Below are 15600 nucleotides of genomic sequence, written 5' to 3' on the forward strand. Positions count from 1 at the left end.
GCTTGTATAGGAGTCACAGACTCCCTGAAACAGCTACATTTAAAAGCAGCTCTTAGCTTATTCTGGGGAAGAAAATGGAAACCCATTCCAGTATTCTTGCCTAGAGAATTCGGTGGAGAGAGGAGCCTGGTGGGCTGCAGTCCACGGCGTCGCAGGGAGTCAAACATGACCAAGTGACTAATACCAACACTTAGCTTATTACTGGTCTCTTGGCATAACCAAAGTCCTGACTCATAGAAAACTCGGGTTTGTGGACTGATATTCTCGTCTGGAGATGAACCAAAACAGACTCAGCACTAACCATCTGACAAGCCTTTCTTGTCAGCTGGAACTGGTCTGTTCAAGCCATGGAGGTGATCATAAAAGAGCCACAGATGTTTAAAGAAACACCACCACTAGACCATATAGCCCTCAGAATACTGTGGAAATTTCTTTCAAATGAAGTTACTTTCTTTACTCTGGAAAGATTTTCAGAGGGACTACTGATACACTATCTGCATATACCCTGAAGGCAGTTGTCTCTACTACTCTACAAGTAATCCGACCAGAAAATGTGGTACAAAAAAACTTGTCCCTAATTTTAGTTGAAATAATCAGTGACACCTCATCCCTGGAAAGCACTCTGGTCAGTCTCAAGCATTGTTATGGATGACTGAATTGCCCAAAACTTCATCCTTGCAGGCCTGGGTAGAATATTTGCAATTACTAACCCATTCTGTTATGCCTGAATGAATACCTCAGGCTAAGTGAAAAAGTCAATACAGAAATTTAAGCAGAAAGTTATCTTGATAAGGTAGATGCTGAGGACCAAGAAATTTGGTCAGCTAGCTGCATCCAAACTTTGCTAGCATGATTGAGGCCAATACTGCAGGTGGCCTTTTCCTGTTCTTTGGAGACTTCTTTAATTAAATACTGTATGAAAAAAAAAACACTGAATGATTTAGTCCCTATCTCTGCTAATTATATTAATCATTGTCAAACAAAATGGTATACCTGTGGAAAAATCTGTCATATGGGCCCTGAAACTGTGTCATGTTTGGCTTTTGGACCATGTGCAATCCAACAATGGTGTGCCCCTTACCACAAAATCTACTCACCAATGGGCTGAAAGTCAAAGCTTTTGCACATATTAACATTTGTTTTTATTTGGCCCACATGTTTTATGTTCCTTCTTTTTTCCCTTTCTTATTTTTTAAAATTGTTAATAAAATATTTCAAAATAATGTACTCTTTACTATTTTCTTACTGGTTACCTGCAAGTTACAGTATGTATCCCTGATTTTTTACAGCATAAAATAAATGATCACATTCACCATCTTCCCATTAATGCCAGAACCTTAAAACATTTAATTCCATTTGCAGCCTCTTTTGGAGAACCAATTCTCAATATCTAATAAAACTGATGTACTTAATAGCAACGCCTCTTTGATGTCCAAACATAGATCAACTTTTACAAATGTGCACAAGGAACATGTATACGAGTCTATTTGTCACTTCATTGTTTGGAAAAGTGAAATAGTTGGAGGCAACTTCATGTCGATGTATATGATACAGAAAAAGAAACAGTATGCACAAAATAGAATCCCATGGCAATGTTAAAATGTCCTAAATAGAGATTAATATGAATCTGATAAACATAATTCCAGATAAAAGTAACAGAAGAGTACATACAAAATGATATATAGATTTTAGAAATAGACTGTATGTAGACAGGTATGTAAGAGGTAACAATATATAAATGTGTGAGAAGGAAAAACTCCAACTTTAAAAGAGGTGTAAGTTACCTCTGGAGAGGGAGGAAAAGAAATGTGATAAAAGGGAAATGCAGAAGTCCTACAAAATTTCTATGTGTTAAAAACCAGTGATGCAATGATGGAAAAATGCTCATATTTTAAAAATTTGAACAAGCAGTATTCATATATTTAAAATTTAAGCAAATGCTACTGTTCATTCTACTTCCCACTTAGTTGAAATATTTCATAAATACATACAAGAAAAATTCACATAAGAATTTCACGATGAGTACAATGAGTGGAAATGTTTACCTGCAAGTGCAGTCGCCTCAGTGGGTGTTAATATAAACTGATTTTCTATATATATTGGCAAAAATTCAGATGCTCCTATCATAACTAAAGATTCTGAAGCTCTGGACAGAGATAGGCACACAAATATTGGATTCTTGATCAGAGTCTGAAATAGAAATAAGTTACATATGAATTATTTTACTTTATTAGGTAAAGAAAAATAGATATACCCACCTGTATATTAGTGACCAATCCACAAAAAGTTTACCTTTGTCAATAACTGACAATACTATATGTATATAAAAATTGAAACAGAAATTTAAAATTCACCAATATACCATAAAAGACATTCAGTGTTTGAACCATTTTTATTTGCTATTTGCTCTCCATACCACCTATAATTTTTATTTGTGACTCTGGCAGTGTGCTAGAACTGCTAGAACTAGAATATTAATTTTCAAACTGACTTCTATATTTCTTAGATATGTATATATCTTTGAGAATGTTCAATGATGTTTTCTACTTGTATATTTTTAAATAAAATTAAAGTTTCTTTCTCTATCCCTAACCACTATTTCTGAAAACTATCATTTTCTGCATATTTATCAAATTCATCTTCTGAGTTATATTTAACACATTATATAGTGTAATACCACTCCCATAGGGTTAAATGCTTAAGTCGATTTGAGCTTCCTACTGGCCAAACAAGGTGACATTAAACATCCCTGTGCAACCCTTAAGGAAATAGGATAGAGTGTCTTTGGAAGTATATATCCTAGACAGGGATGCTAGGGCTCCAGGATTTGGTATACCTCATGCCATTATTTCTCCAAATTTTTCTCCAAAATTGTCAGTTTATACTCCCACTGTAATATAAGAGAATTTCACTTTCTTCATGTAGCAACTGATACTTTTTAAAATTCATCAAAGCAATATTTCTGATTTTATATCCCTTTCCAGAACTTCGCCATTCTCCAAGAAAGAGGCGTTGAACTTCAAAAGGCCTGACTGACTGCCTCTCAAAGCAAGTAATGCTGCACAACTTCTGAGGCCGGGTCATAAAATGACAGTTTGACTCCTGCTGGGAACTCTCTCTCTCAGGAGTCTGGCTGTGGAACTTGGTTACCACATTCTGAGAAAACCCAGGCCAGAAGGGGAGGTCATGTGTGGGCATTCCAGCAAACAGCCAGAATCAAAAGCTAATATCTGGAACAAGCCTTCAGATGACTTCATCACCCAGATTTACTTCATTACAATTGATCAAAACAGATGCTGTATTATTTTAAGCCACTAAGTTTGGGGGTGGTTTGTCACGTAGCAACAGATAACTGGCACACCCCACATAATCACAAACACTTTAATATTAGTTGGCTTTCAAAATTTTGCCATGCTGATGAATGTGTATTATTACAATGCTACATTTTATAATTCTCTAACTTCAAATATAACTGAGCATTTCTTCATATAATTTCTTATCTATTTAGTATTCACTTGGGAGTACGAACTGGCTATTTATATGCTTCCTGAAATTCTTCTGCAGATTTTATAAGAACTCTCATTTATTCTAAACATTAATCTTGTGTTGGATTTAGATATCTGTCACCCACCTTTTAACACTGTCTACAGCTTCCTTTATTGAACAGAAATCTTAATGTAATGTATTTAAGAAATCTTAATTACATTAATGTCTTAACATAATCTAATTCATAAATAAGTTCACATTTGACACTATTACAAATCTTGTGTATTCTTTTCATATCCTTATATTGCAAGGTGTTTCTTTCATTTTAAACCTTGACTTTGTCATTTTTTATAGTCACATTCTATTAACCTAGAAATCATCTTTTTGCATAATATGAAAGTTATGAAGTTGCCAGCCAACTTCACTTTACCACACAAAGAACCGAGTTAGTCATCATACCTACTGAACAATTATCTTCGGAATGCCTCCTCTATCATATGACAAGTTCTTATATACACTAATCTGTAGCTGGGTTTTCTGTTCCACCGGCCTGTTTATTTGTACTGAGGAAATATTACCTTTTCTTTTTTCAACCACTATGGCTTTATATCAGGTCTTATTGTGTACTAGAATAAACATTCTTTGTTTCACTTATTCATGCCCTTGCATACTCAGTCACTCAGTGACTTCCCTGCCAGGCTCCTCTCTCCATGGAATTTTCCAGGCAAGGATACTGGAGTGGGTTGCCACTTCCTTCTGCAGGGGGTTTTTTCAACCCAGGGAGGAGCATAACCTTGCACACCAGAGTAACACCCACTTTTCCCCACAGCCAGTCTCTCCCATCAGAAGCTTTCACAAGCCTCTTACCCTCATCCATCAGAGGGCAGATAGAATCAAAACTACAATCACAGAAAACTAACCAAAATGATCACATAGATCACAGCTTTGTGTAACTTAATGAACCTATGAGCCATGTCCTGTAGGGTCACCCAAGACAGATGGGTCATGGTAGAGAGTTATGACAAACTGTGGTCCACTGGAGAAAGAAATGGCAGACCAGTTCACCATTCTTGCCTTGAGAATCCCATGAACAAAATGAAAAGGCTAAAAGATATGATATTACTGGAGAAGAGCAGAGAAATATCTCCAGAAGGAATGAAGAGGCTAAGCCAAAGCAGAAACAATGTCCAGTTGTGGGTACGTCTGGTGGTGAAGGTAAAGACTGATGCTCTCAAGAACAATACTGCACAGGAACCTGTTAGATCCTTGAATCAAGGTAACTTGGAAGTGGTCAAACAGGAGATGAACACTGACAAGAGTGAACAAGAGTGAACACTGACATTTTAGGAATCAGCGAACTAAAGTGGGTTACTCGGAATGGGTGACTTTAATTCAGATGACCGTTACATCTACTACTGTGGGCAAGAATCCCTTACAAGAAATGGAGTAGCTGTCATAGCCAACAAGAGTCCAAAATGCAGTACTTGGGTGCAATCTCAGAAATGACAGAATGGTCTCAGTTCATTTCAAGGCAAACCATCCAATATCACAGTAACCCAAGTCTATGCCCCAACCACTAATACCAAAGAGCTGAAACTGAATGGCTCTATGAAGACCTACAAGACCTCTAGAACTAACGCCAAAAAAAAAGGATGTCCTTTTCATCATACGGGACTGGAACGCAAAAGTAGGAAATCAAGAGATACCTGGAGTAACAGGCAAGTTTGGCCCTGGGATACAAAATGAAACAGAGCAAAGGCTAACAGTTTTGCCAAGAGAACACGCTGGTCATAGCAAACACCCTCTTCCAACAACACAATAGATGACTCAACACATGGACATCACCAGATGGTCAATACTGAAATCAGATTGATTATATTCTTTGCAGTCAGAGATGGATACGCTCTATACAGTCAGCAAAAGCAAGACTGGTAGCTGATTGTGGCTCAGATCATGAACTCCTTATTGCAAAATTCCAACTTAAATGGAAGTTAAGTGAGTGAAAGTCACTCAGTCATGCCCGACTCTTTGACCCCATGGACTATACAGTCCATGCAATTCTCCAGTCCAGAATACTGGAGTGTGAAGCCTTTCCCTTCTCCAGGGGATCTTCCCAACCCAGGGTCGGAACCCAGGTCTACTGCATTGCAGGCATATTCCTTACCAACTGAGCTATGAAGAAAGTAGAGTAAACCACTAGGCTACTCAAGTATGACCTAAATCAAATACTTTATGATAATACACTGGAAGTGAGAAATAGATTCAAGGGATTAGATCTGATAGACAGAGTGCCTATCTATGGACGAAGGTTTGTGACATTGTACAGGAGGCAGTGAGCAAAACCATCCCCAAGAAAAAGAAATGCAAACAAGGCAAAATGGTTGTCTGAGGAGGCCTGACAAATAAATGAGAAAAGAAGAGAAGTGAATGGCAAAGGAGAAAAGGAAAGATACATCCATCTGAATGCAGAATTCACAGAATAGCAAGGAGAGATAAGAAAGCCTCCCTCCGTGATCAGTGCAAAGAAAAAGAGGAAAATAACAGAATGGGAAAGACTAGAGATCGCTTCAAGAAAATTAGAGATACCAAGGGAACATTTATGCAAAGATGGGCTCAATAAAGGACAGAAATGGTATGGACCTAACAGAAGCAGAAGATATTCAGAAGAGATGGCAAGAATACACAGAAGAACTGCAGAAAAAAAATATATTAATGACCCAGATAACCATGATGTTGTGATCACTCACCTAGAGCCAAGTATCCTGGGATGTGAAGTCAAGTGGGCCTTATGAAGCATTACTATGAGCAAAGCTAGTGGAGATGACAGAATACCCATTGAGTTATTTCAAATCCTAAAAAATGATGCTGTGAAAGTGGTGCACTCAATATGCCAGCAAATTTGGAAAACTCAGCTAAGGCCCCAAATTTGAAAAACTCAGTTTTCATTCCAATCACCAAGAAGGGCAAGGCCAAAAAATGTTCAAACTACCACACAATTGAACCCATTTTACATGCTAGTACGGTAATTCTCAAACAGTATTGAACTGAGGACTTCCAGATGTACAATCTGGATTTAGAAAAGGAAGAGGAACCAGAGATCAAATTGCCAACATACACTGGATCACAGAAAAAGCAAGAGAATTCCAGAATAATATCTACTTCTGCTTCACTGGCTATGGTAAAGCCTTTGACTTTGTGGCTCACAACAAACTGTGGAAAATTCTTTAAAAGATGGGAATAACAGACTACCTTACCTGCCCTTTGAAATATCTGTATGCATGTCAAGAAGCAACAGAACTGGACATGGAACAACAAACTGGTTCAAAATTGGGAAAGAAGCGCGTCAAAGCTGTATATTGTCACCCTGCTTTTTTAACTTATATGCAAATTACATCCTGTGAAAAGCCAGGCTGGATGAAGTTCAAGCTGGAATCAAGATTGCTGGGAGAAATGTCAATAAATTCAGATATGCAGATGACACCACCCTTATGGCTGAAAGCAAAGAGGAACAGCCTCTTGATGAAAGTGAAAGAGTTGAGAGTGGAAAAGCTAGCTTAAGACTAACATTCAGAAAAGTCAGATCATGGCATCCAGTCCCATCTTTCATGGCAAATAGATGGTGAAACAATGGAAACAGTGACAGACTTTATTTCAGGAGGCTCCAAAATCACTGGGGATGGTGACTACAGCCATGAAAATAAAAGATGCTTGCTCCTTGGAAGAAAAGCTATGACAAATTTACATAGCTTATTAAAAAGCTGAGACATCACTTTGTCAACAAAGATCAGTATAGTTAAAGCTATGGTTTTTCCAGTAGTCATGTATGGGTATGAGAGTTGGATTTTAAGGAAGGCTGAGAGCAGAAGAACTAATGCTTTCTAACTGTGATGTTGGAGAAGACTCTTGAGGGTCCTTTGGGTTGCAAGGAGATCAAACCAGTGAGTCCTAAAAGAAATCAATCCTGAATATTCATTGGCAGGACTGATGCTGAAGCTGAAGCGCCAATGATTTGGCCACCTGAGTTCACTGGAAAATACCCTAATGCTGGGAAAGACTGACGACAGGAGGAGAATGGGGCAACAGAGGTTGAGATAGTTGGATGGCATCATCGACTCAATGGACATAAGTTTGAGCAAACTCTGGGAGATAGTGAAGGACAGGGAAGCCTGGCATGCTGCAGTCCATGGGGCTGCAAATAGTCAACACAACTGAGTGACTAAACAACAACAACAACAAATATTGTGTATCTTTCAACTTATCCTAGTCTTTAATACCATTACATAGAGTTTTAGATTTTTTCATGAAGTTCTTGAGCAGCTTTGTTAACATAGTTCCTGAATTGTTTATAGTTTTGTGATTACTTTTTTTACTTTATTAATTTTAAAAGTACTATTTCATGAATAGTCTTATTTATTTGAATATTTTGTCTTTTTTTTCCATTTATTTTTATTAGTTGGAGGCTAATTACTTTACAATATTGTAGTGGTTTTTGTCATACATTGACATGAATCAGCCATGGATTTACATGGGTTCCCATCCCGATCCCCCCTCCCGCCTCCCTCTCCACCCGATCCCTCTGGGTCTTCCCAGTGCACCAGCCCTGAGCACTTGTCTCATGCATCCAACCTGGGCTGGTGATCTGTTTCACCCTTGATAGTATACTTGTTTCAGTGCTGTTCTCTCAGAACATCCCACCCTCGCCTTCTCCCACAGAGTCCCAAAGTCTGTTCTGCACATCTGTGTCTCTTTTTCTATTTTGCATATAAGGTTACCATTACCATCTTTTTAAATTCCATATATATGCATTAGTATACTGTATCGCTCTTTATCTTTCTGGCTTACTTCACTCTGTATAATGGGCTCCAGTTTCATCCATCTCATTAGAACTGATTCAAATGAATTCTTTTGAATGGCTGAGTAATATTCCATTGTATATATGTACCATAGCTTCCTTATCCATTTGACTGCCCAATGTTCATCACAGCACTGTTTATAATAGCCAGGACATGGAAGCAACCTAGATGCCCATCAGCAGACAAATGGATAAGGAAGCTATGTTTTATTTTTTAATTTTATATTTCTCATGTTGCATATTCAGACACTGCCCAATTACTGGGTTACATCATTTCTATAGCTCCTTCTAGTTCACAATGTAATTTATTCATAATAAGTATTGAGAATTGAACACTAAGAATAGTCCTTATTCTAATGAAAGTTAAAGCAATATTTCATGATTGTAGATAAAATGGAAGACTGTATTAGATATAACGAGCAGAACAAGAAGCAGAGAAATCTAGCTTTTGTCTTGGGTCTGCAACTGATTTTTGAAGCAACAGTGAGCAAATCACAATCTCTATAAATCTCATTTCTAGCAAGTATTATGTAATAGTAGAGAGAGCAATAGCCTCAGAGTCAAATACACAAGGTATTCTTATGGTTTTCACCTCAATTCAGTCACCTGTATATATGTGTGTGTGTGTAAGTGTGTGTCTAAAATTATACAGGTCTTAGAAAAGTTACTCATCCTTTCTCTTTTATTTTGCTCATCCTCTTTAAATTACTGGTAAAGTAGAAATTATAATATCTAATTTATGATGATTATGAGAATTGAGTATGTGTAATAATTTAAATAATATCTGATACACATTAATAGTAGGTACCCAGTAATGAATACATATCAATTTCATAATTTATAAAGTAAGAATAATCACATCAGATTACTAGATTTGTTATTTATAAACTTTAGTGTGCTTTAAATCATTGGAGGATGGTTATAAAACCTTATATTGCTAGGTTCTACTTCCAAAGTTTCTGGTTCAGTAGATGTGGAATGGGGCCTAAGAATTTATGTTTCTAGCAAATTCCCAAATGATGATGATGATGTTAATCTGGGAACAAGGACATGAGACAATTTTTGTGCTTAGGCTGACATGAACCGACTCATTGGCTAACTCATAATGCAACTTATCACAATGTTACACAGGAAAGTGAAGTCCAAGCAGTCAGTAGCTCAACAATTCAGTGCTTACAAAGAAATAGAAGCTCATTCAGAATAAGATGGCAGCCCATCATGACTGCGCAACAGTGGGAGTTACATTGCTTTGTCCCGATTGCTTGAAAGGTTGGAATACTCAGCTGCTTTCTGTCAGTTTATCATGTCTATGTCTACTTCTGTTTTGGCTGCTGACTATCCTCTCCGTTTGTTCTTCGCCTCAGTGGCCTTTGATAACTCATCTTCTCTATGTCCATTTACCAGAGCTGTGTCCCTCAAGTTTCCCTCTCTTTCTCCTGTGTACACACCCTGAGAGAAACATTGACTAGATAAGTTACTTTACAGCAAGATGCCCCTACCAGTTACTGTTCTCAAGATATGATACTCAGTAAGTTTTGGGGCAATCTAAAGATTACTGACTTGGGCTCAAATGCTGACCCAGATCTACTTTTGGCTAGAACAATTAGAATACATCATACAGAGCACAGCAACTAATGCACAAGAAAACACTTCTGGGCTCTTCATTCAGAAAGGGACTATGAGCAGAGCAAAATCAGTATACCAAGGATTCTCTTACAGGTTTTCCTATCTAAAAAAACAAACAAACAAACAAACAGCCTATATCTTTTCTTAGATACAACATATGGGAGGCAAAAAAGACAGCCAGATATATAAATTGGTATCTAAATGGTTTTGTGTAGCAAAATGAGGCTTAATTCCGATACTTGTTGACACACAAAGGGAGAACCTGAATCAGTTCCACAAAACAGAAGACAGTTCTGGGCAATGAGCCATGCCTTGCAGTACCGAGGGTCTTAGTCCTAGTCCTTCGCAGAGTTTGTCAACAACCCAGGGTCTTTACTAGACTAGAGGAAGCCCATGCTGGTCTGGAATTTCAAACTAGGTTCGGTAGTCCTATATGTGCTTACTTAGCTGGAGTTGAAACAAGAGCAGGACTAGCAAAATGTAAAGTTTTAAGTACAGAGGCCTGAGAAAAGTAGACTGAGATTCAGGACAGGGCTCAAGCAGCAGTGGGATACAAATGTTAATGAAGAAACCAAACGCAGAGGAATGCTGCAGGGAGGAAATGGTTCCTAAAGATGGGTCGTATAATGCCCCAATTAATTCTGGAATTTTTCCTATCATGTGGTGGAAGCATTAATCTACTGCCTACCCCAATCCAGGCTGCATGATGGGAGACACTGGTCCTGCCAATAAAAAGGCCTTGGTGTCTATGGACAAATAGAAGGAAAGCCAGTTGAGGAGGACACCAATAAATTTTTAACTTCTCAAGAGTTTTACTTGTAACTTAACTTCTCATGGAAGTCGTGGATCGGGAGCTGTCTGGAACAGACTGATGTGCAGTGCCCACCTCAGCAAGGCTCTCACTGGGCAGCTGCTCTGGCCGCTCTTGCTTCAGGACTGCTACCCTCTCAGGTGAAGGGGCCATTGCAGGGAAGGGGGTGGGAGGACACACACCTGTAGCGAGCGGAACCAGCTCAGACCCGATTCTCAGGGCTTCTCCTCCAGCACCTCGGGACCCAACCTTACCCAGATAGGGCAAGGCTGGCCACGGAGCCTAGGACAAGCCCTTGATCACACCTGACTGGCTCTATCCACACTGTCTCCAGCCCCACCTCCCACCAAGGTGATAGCTGGCCGGTGTACCCTGGGGAAATACATGACCCTTGCACATTTCAGATCTAGCTCTCCCACCAGAGGCGCTGGGAGCACACACACTGTTCAGGGATGCTCTCACACAGGGACACCCTTTCGAGTCTGGGACAGTTACCTGCTTTACCTGATTTCATAGAGATATTCACAAGAAAGTTAAACACCATGAGAAGACAGAGGAATTTGTTTCAAATGAAATAACAAGAAAAAAACTCTAAACAAAGAATTAATGAAATTATAAATAAGTAATTTATCAGATAATGAGTTCAAAGCAATAGGAATAAGAATGCCAACTGAACTTGAGAATAGATGAACACAGTGAGAAATGTAACAAGGAAATTGAAAATATAAAAAGAACCAGTCAGAGCTGAAGAATACAAGAATTGAAATGAAAAACACACTAAAAGGAATTAACAGCAGACTAAAGGACTTGAAAGAAGGCTTAACTGATCTAGAAGGCAGAATGATGGAAATCACCCAATCAGAACAGCAAAAAGTAAAACAAGTTTAAAAAATGAGGGCAGTTTAAGGGACATGTAAGATTTCATCAAGTGTAATATCATGTGCATTATAAGAGAAGAGAAAAGGAACAGGGTTAAAGATATATTTGATGAAATTATAGCTGAAAAATCCTGAACTTCAAGAAGGAAACAGATAACCATGTACAAGAAACCCACAGAGTCTCGAAAGAGATGAATCCAAAGATATCTACACCAAGACTTATCATAATTAAAATGGCAAAAATTAGAGATAAAGAGAATTTTAAAGAGGAGGAAGAGAAAAATAAAGAGTAACTTACAAGGGAACCCCCCACATAGCTATTAGTGATCTTTCTGCAGAAGCTTTGCAGGTCATGAGGGAATAGCATAATATATTTTACTGTTAAAAGGGAAAAAATCTACAACCTAGTATATTCTACCCAGCAGAGTTATTGCTCAGATTTGAGGGAGAGATAATGAACTTTTCAGACACAAAAAAACAAAAAGAAATCATGAATACTAAACTGACCTTAAATAAAGTGTTAAAGGGTCTTCTCTAAGTTGAAAAGAAATGATAATAACAATAAGTAAGAATTTATGAGAAAAGAAAAATCCCACTAGGAAAGGCAAATATATAGTAAAGGTTATGGACCAAATTTAAGCTAGTATGAAGATTAAAAGACAATGATTGTAAAATCATCTATAACTACAATATTTAAGGGATAAATATGGAAATATAAATATGACATCAAAAACACAAAAAAATGGATGAGGAAAGTAAAAAACATAGATCTTTTAGGATGTGTTTGAGTTTAAACAGAGAACAGTTTAAAACAAGTAGAGTTACAGGTCAACATATACGAAGCCACATATATGTAATCACAAATCTAAGACCTATAATAGATACACAAAATTAGAAGGGAAAATACAAGTATACCACTAAAGAAAATCATAAAAACACATGGGAAAAAGCAAAAAAAGAGAAACAGAGAAGAACTATAAAAACAATCAGGTCCCATTTGTTTATTTTTGCTTTTATTTCCAATATTCTGGGAGGTGGGTCATAGAGGATCCTGCTGAGATTCATGTCAGAGAGTGTATTGCCTATGTTCTCCTCTAGGAGTTTTATAGTTTCTGGTCTTACATCTAGATCTTTAATCCATTTTGAGTTTATTTTTGTGTATGGTGTTAGAAAGTGTTCTAGTTTCATTCTTTGACAAGCGGTTGACCAGTTTTCCCAGCACCATTTGTTAAAGAGGTTGTCTTTTTTCCATTGTATATTCTTGCCTCCTTTGTCGAAGATAAGGTGTCCATAGGTTCGTGGATTTATCTCTGGGCTTTCTATTCTGTTCCATTGATCTATATTTCTGTCTTTGTGCCAGTACCATACTGTCTTGATGACTGTGGCTTTGTAGTAGAGCGTGAAGTCAGGCAGGTTGATTCCTCAAGTTCCATTCTTCTTTCTTAAGATTAAACTTAAAAAGCTTTTGCACAACAAAGGAAACTATAAGCAAAGTGAAAAGACAGCCCTCAGATTGGGAGAAAATAATAGCAAATGAAACAACAAACAAAGGATTAATCTCAAAAATATACAAGCAACTCCTCCAGCTCAACTCCAGAAAAATAAATGACCCAATCAAAAAATGGGCCAAAGAACTCAACAGACATTTCTCCAAGGAAGACATACAGATGGCTAACAAACACATGAAAAGATGCTCAACATCACTCATTATCAGAGAAATGCAAATCAAAACCACAATGAGGTACCATTACACGCCAGTCAGGATGGCTGCTATCCAAAAGTCTACAAGCAATAAATGCTGGAGAGGGTGTGGAGAAAAGGGAATCCTCTTACACTTTTGGTGGGAATGCAAACTAGTACAGCCACTATGGAGAACAGTGTGGAGATTCCTTAAAAAACTGGAAATAGAACTGCCATATGACCCAGCAATCCCACTTCTGGACATACACACCGAGGAAACCAGAGCTGAAAGAGACACGTGCACCCCAATGTTCATTGCAGCACTGTTTATAATAGCCAGGACATGGAAGCAACCTAGATGCCCATCAGCAGATGAATGGATAAGGAAGTTGTGGTACATATACACCATGGAATATTACTCAGCCATTAAAAAGAATTCATTTGAATCAGTTCTAATGAGATGGATGAAACTAGAGCCCATTATACAGAGTGAAGTAAACCAGAAAGATAAAGACCAATACAGTATGCTAACGCATATATATGGAATTTAGAAAGATGGTAATGATAACCCTATATGCAAAACAGAAAAAGAGACACAGATGTACAGAAAAGAATTTTGGACTCTATGGGAGAAGGCGAGGGTGGGATGTTTCGAGAGAACAGCATCGAAACATGTATATTATCTAGGGTGAAACAGATCACCAGCCCAGGCTGGATGCATGAGACAAGTGCTTGGGCCTGGTGCACTGGGAAGACCCAGAGAAATCAGGTGGACAGGGAGGTGGGTGGGGGGATCTGGATGGGGAATACATGTAAATCCATGGCTGATTCATGTCAATGTATGACAAAAACCACTACAATATTGTAAAGTAATTAGCTTCCAACTAATAAAAATAAATGAAAAAATAATAATAATAAAATAATAAAAATAATCAGAAAAAGTAATGAAGCGGCAACGAGTACATACCTATCAGTAACAATTTTACATGTCATTGGGAAAATGCTCCAGTCAAAAGACCAATGTTGGCTGATTAGGTAGAAAAAACAAGATCTATCCACGTACTGCTTAGAAGAACACTTCGGAGCTAAAGACACACACACAAACTGAAAGTGAGGGGAATGTAAAAAGAGAGTTCATGGAAATGAAAAGAAAGCTGGGGTTACAATACTCATATCATACAAAACAGACACTAAAACAAAGTCTATAAGAACAAACAAAAGCATTATATAATGACAAAGAGATCAATGTAAGAAGATGGCATAACATTCATTAACATGTGCACCTAATATATAAGCACCTAAATATACAAAGCAAACACTAACAGACATAAAAGGAAAAATTAACAAGAGTACAAAAATAGTAGGGGACATTAATACCTCATTTGTATCAACTGATACACCATCCAGACATAAAATCAATATGGAAATGGTGGTCTTACATGACACATTAGACTACTTAGCTTAACATAGAACATCCATAGACATCCATAGAACATTCCATCCCCAAACAGCAGACATACATTCTTTCAAGTGCACATAGAGTATTCTCCAGGTCAGATCATACATAGGCCACAAAGTAAGTCTCAACAAATTTAAGAGGACAGAAACTATATTGAGCACTTTTTCTAACCACAGTGGTAGGTAACTGGAAATCAGTTATAGCAAAAAAAAAAAAAAAAAAATGGATAAAGCACAAAGGTGGAGACAGAATAACATGCTACTAGAAAATCAATGGGCCAGTGAAGAAATCAAAGAGGAAAACAGAAAAGATACAGAGAAAAATGAAAATTAAAAAGACAAATTCCCAAATCTATGGGATGTAACAAAAGCAGTTCAAAGAGGGAAGTTCATAGCAATACAGACCTACTTGAAGAAACAAATCTCAAAAATAAACAACTTAACTTACCATCTAAATAGAAAATATCAACAAAATCAAGAGCTGTTTTTTTTAAAGATAAGTCTTAAGCTAGGTTCATTAAGAAAAAAAGAGGATACAAATAAACAAAATAAGAAATTAAAGAGGAAAAATTACAACTGATATCACAGAGATATAAAAATTATAAGAGAATACAGCAAATATTTAAAGGCCAACAAATGGACAATCTAGAACAAATGGATAAATTTCTAGAAACATACAATCTTCCAAAACTGAATCTAAAGAAGAAATAAACAATCTGAACAGATCCATCACTAGTAGTGAAATTGAATTTGTAAGAAAAAATTCCCAGCAAACAAGTCCAGGACTGGGCAACTTCATAGGGGAATTC

At 37.4% G+C, this 15600-nt stretch overlaps 1 protein-coding gene across 1 annotated transcript in view; it reads right to left on the reverse strand.

Annotated features, from left to right (window-relative positions):
- Positions 1-15600, reverse strand: part of SLCO6A1 (solute carrier organic anion transporter family member 6A1) — a 108338-nt gene that overhangs the window by 58060 nt on the left and 34678 nt on the right. Inside the window, exon 7 of the mRNA XM_020890443.2 lies at positions 2046-2190. Within this exon, the coding sequence (XP_020746102.2) occupies positions 2046-2190 (145 nt within the window). The remainder of the gene's footprint in view (positions 1-2045; positions 2191-15600) is intronic.

Source organism: Odocoileus virginianus, chromosome 3 (genome assembly GCF_023699985.2).
Source record: "Odocoileus virginianus isolate 20LAN1187 ecotype Illinois chromosome 3, Ovbor_1.2, whole genome shotgun sequence".
NCBI lineage: Eukaryota > Metazoa > Chordata > Mammalia > Artiodactyla > Cervidae > Odocoileus > Odocoileus virginianus.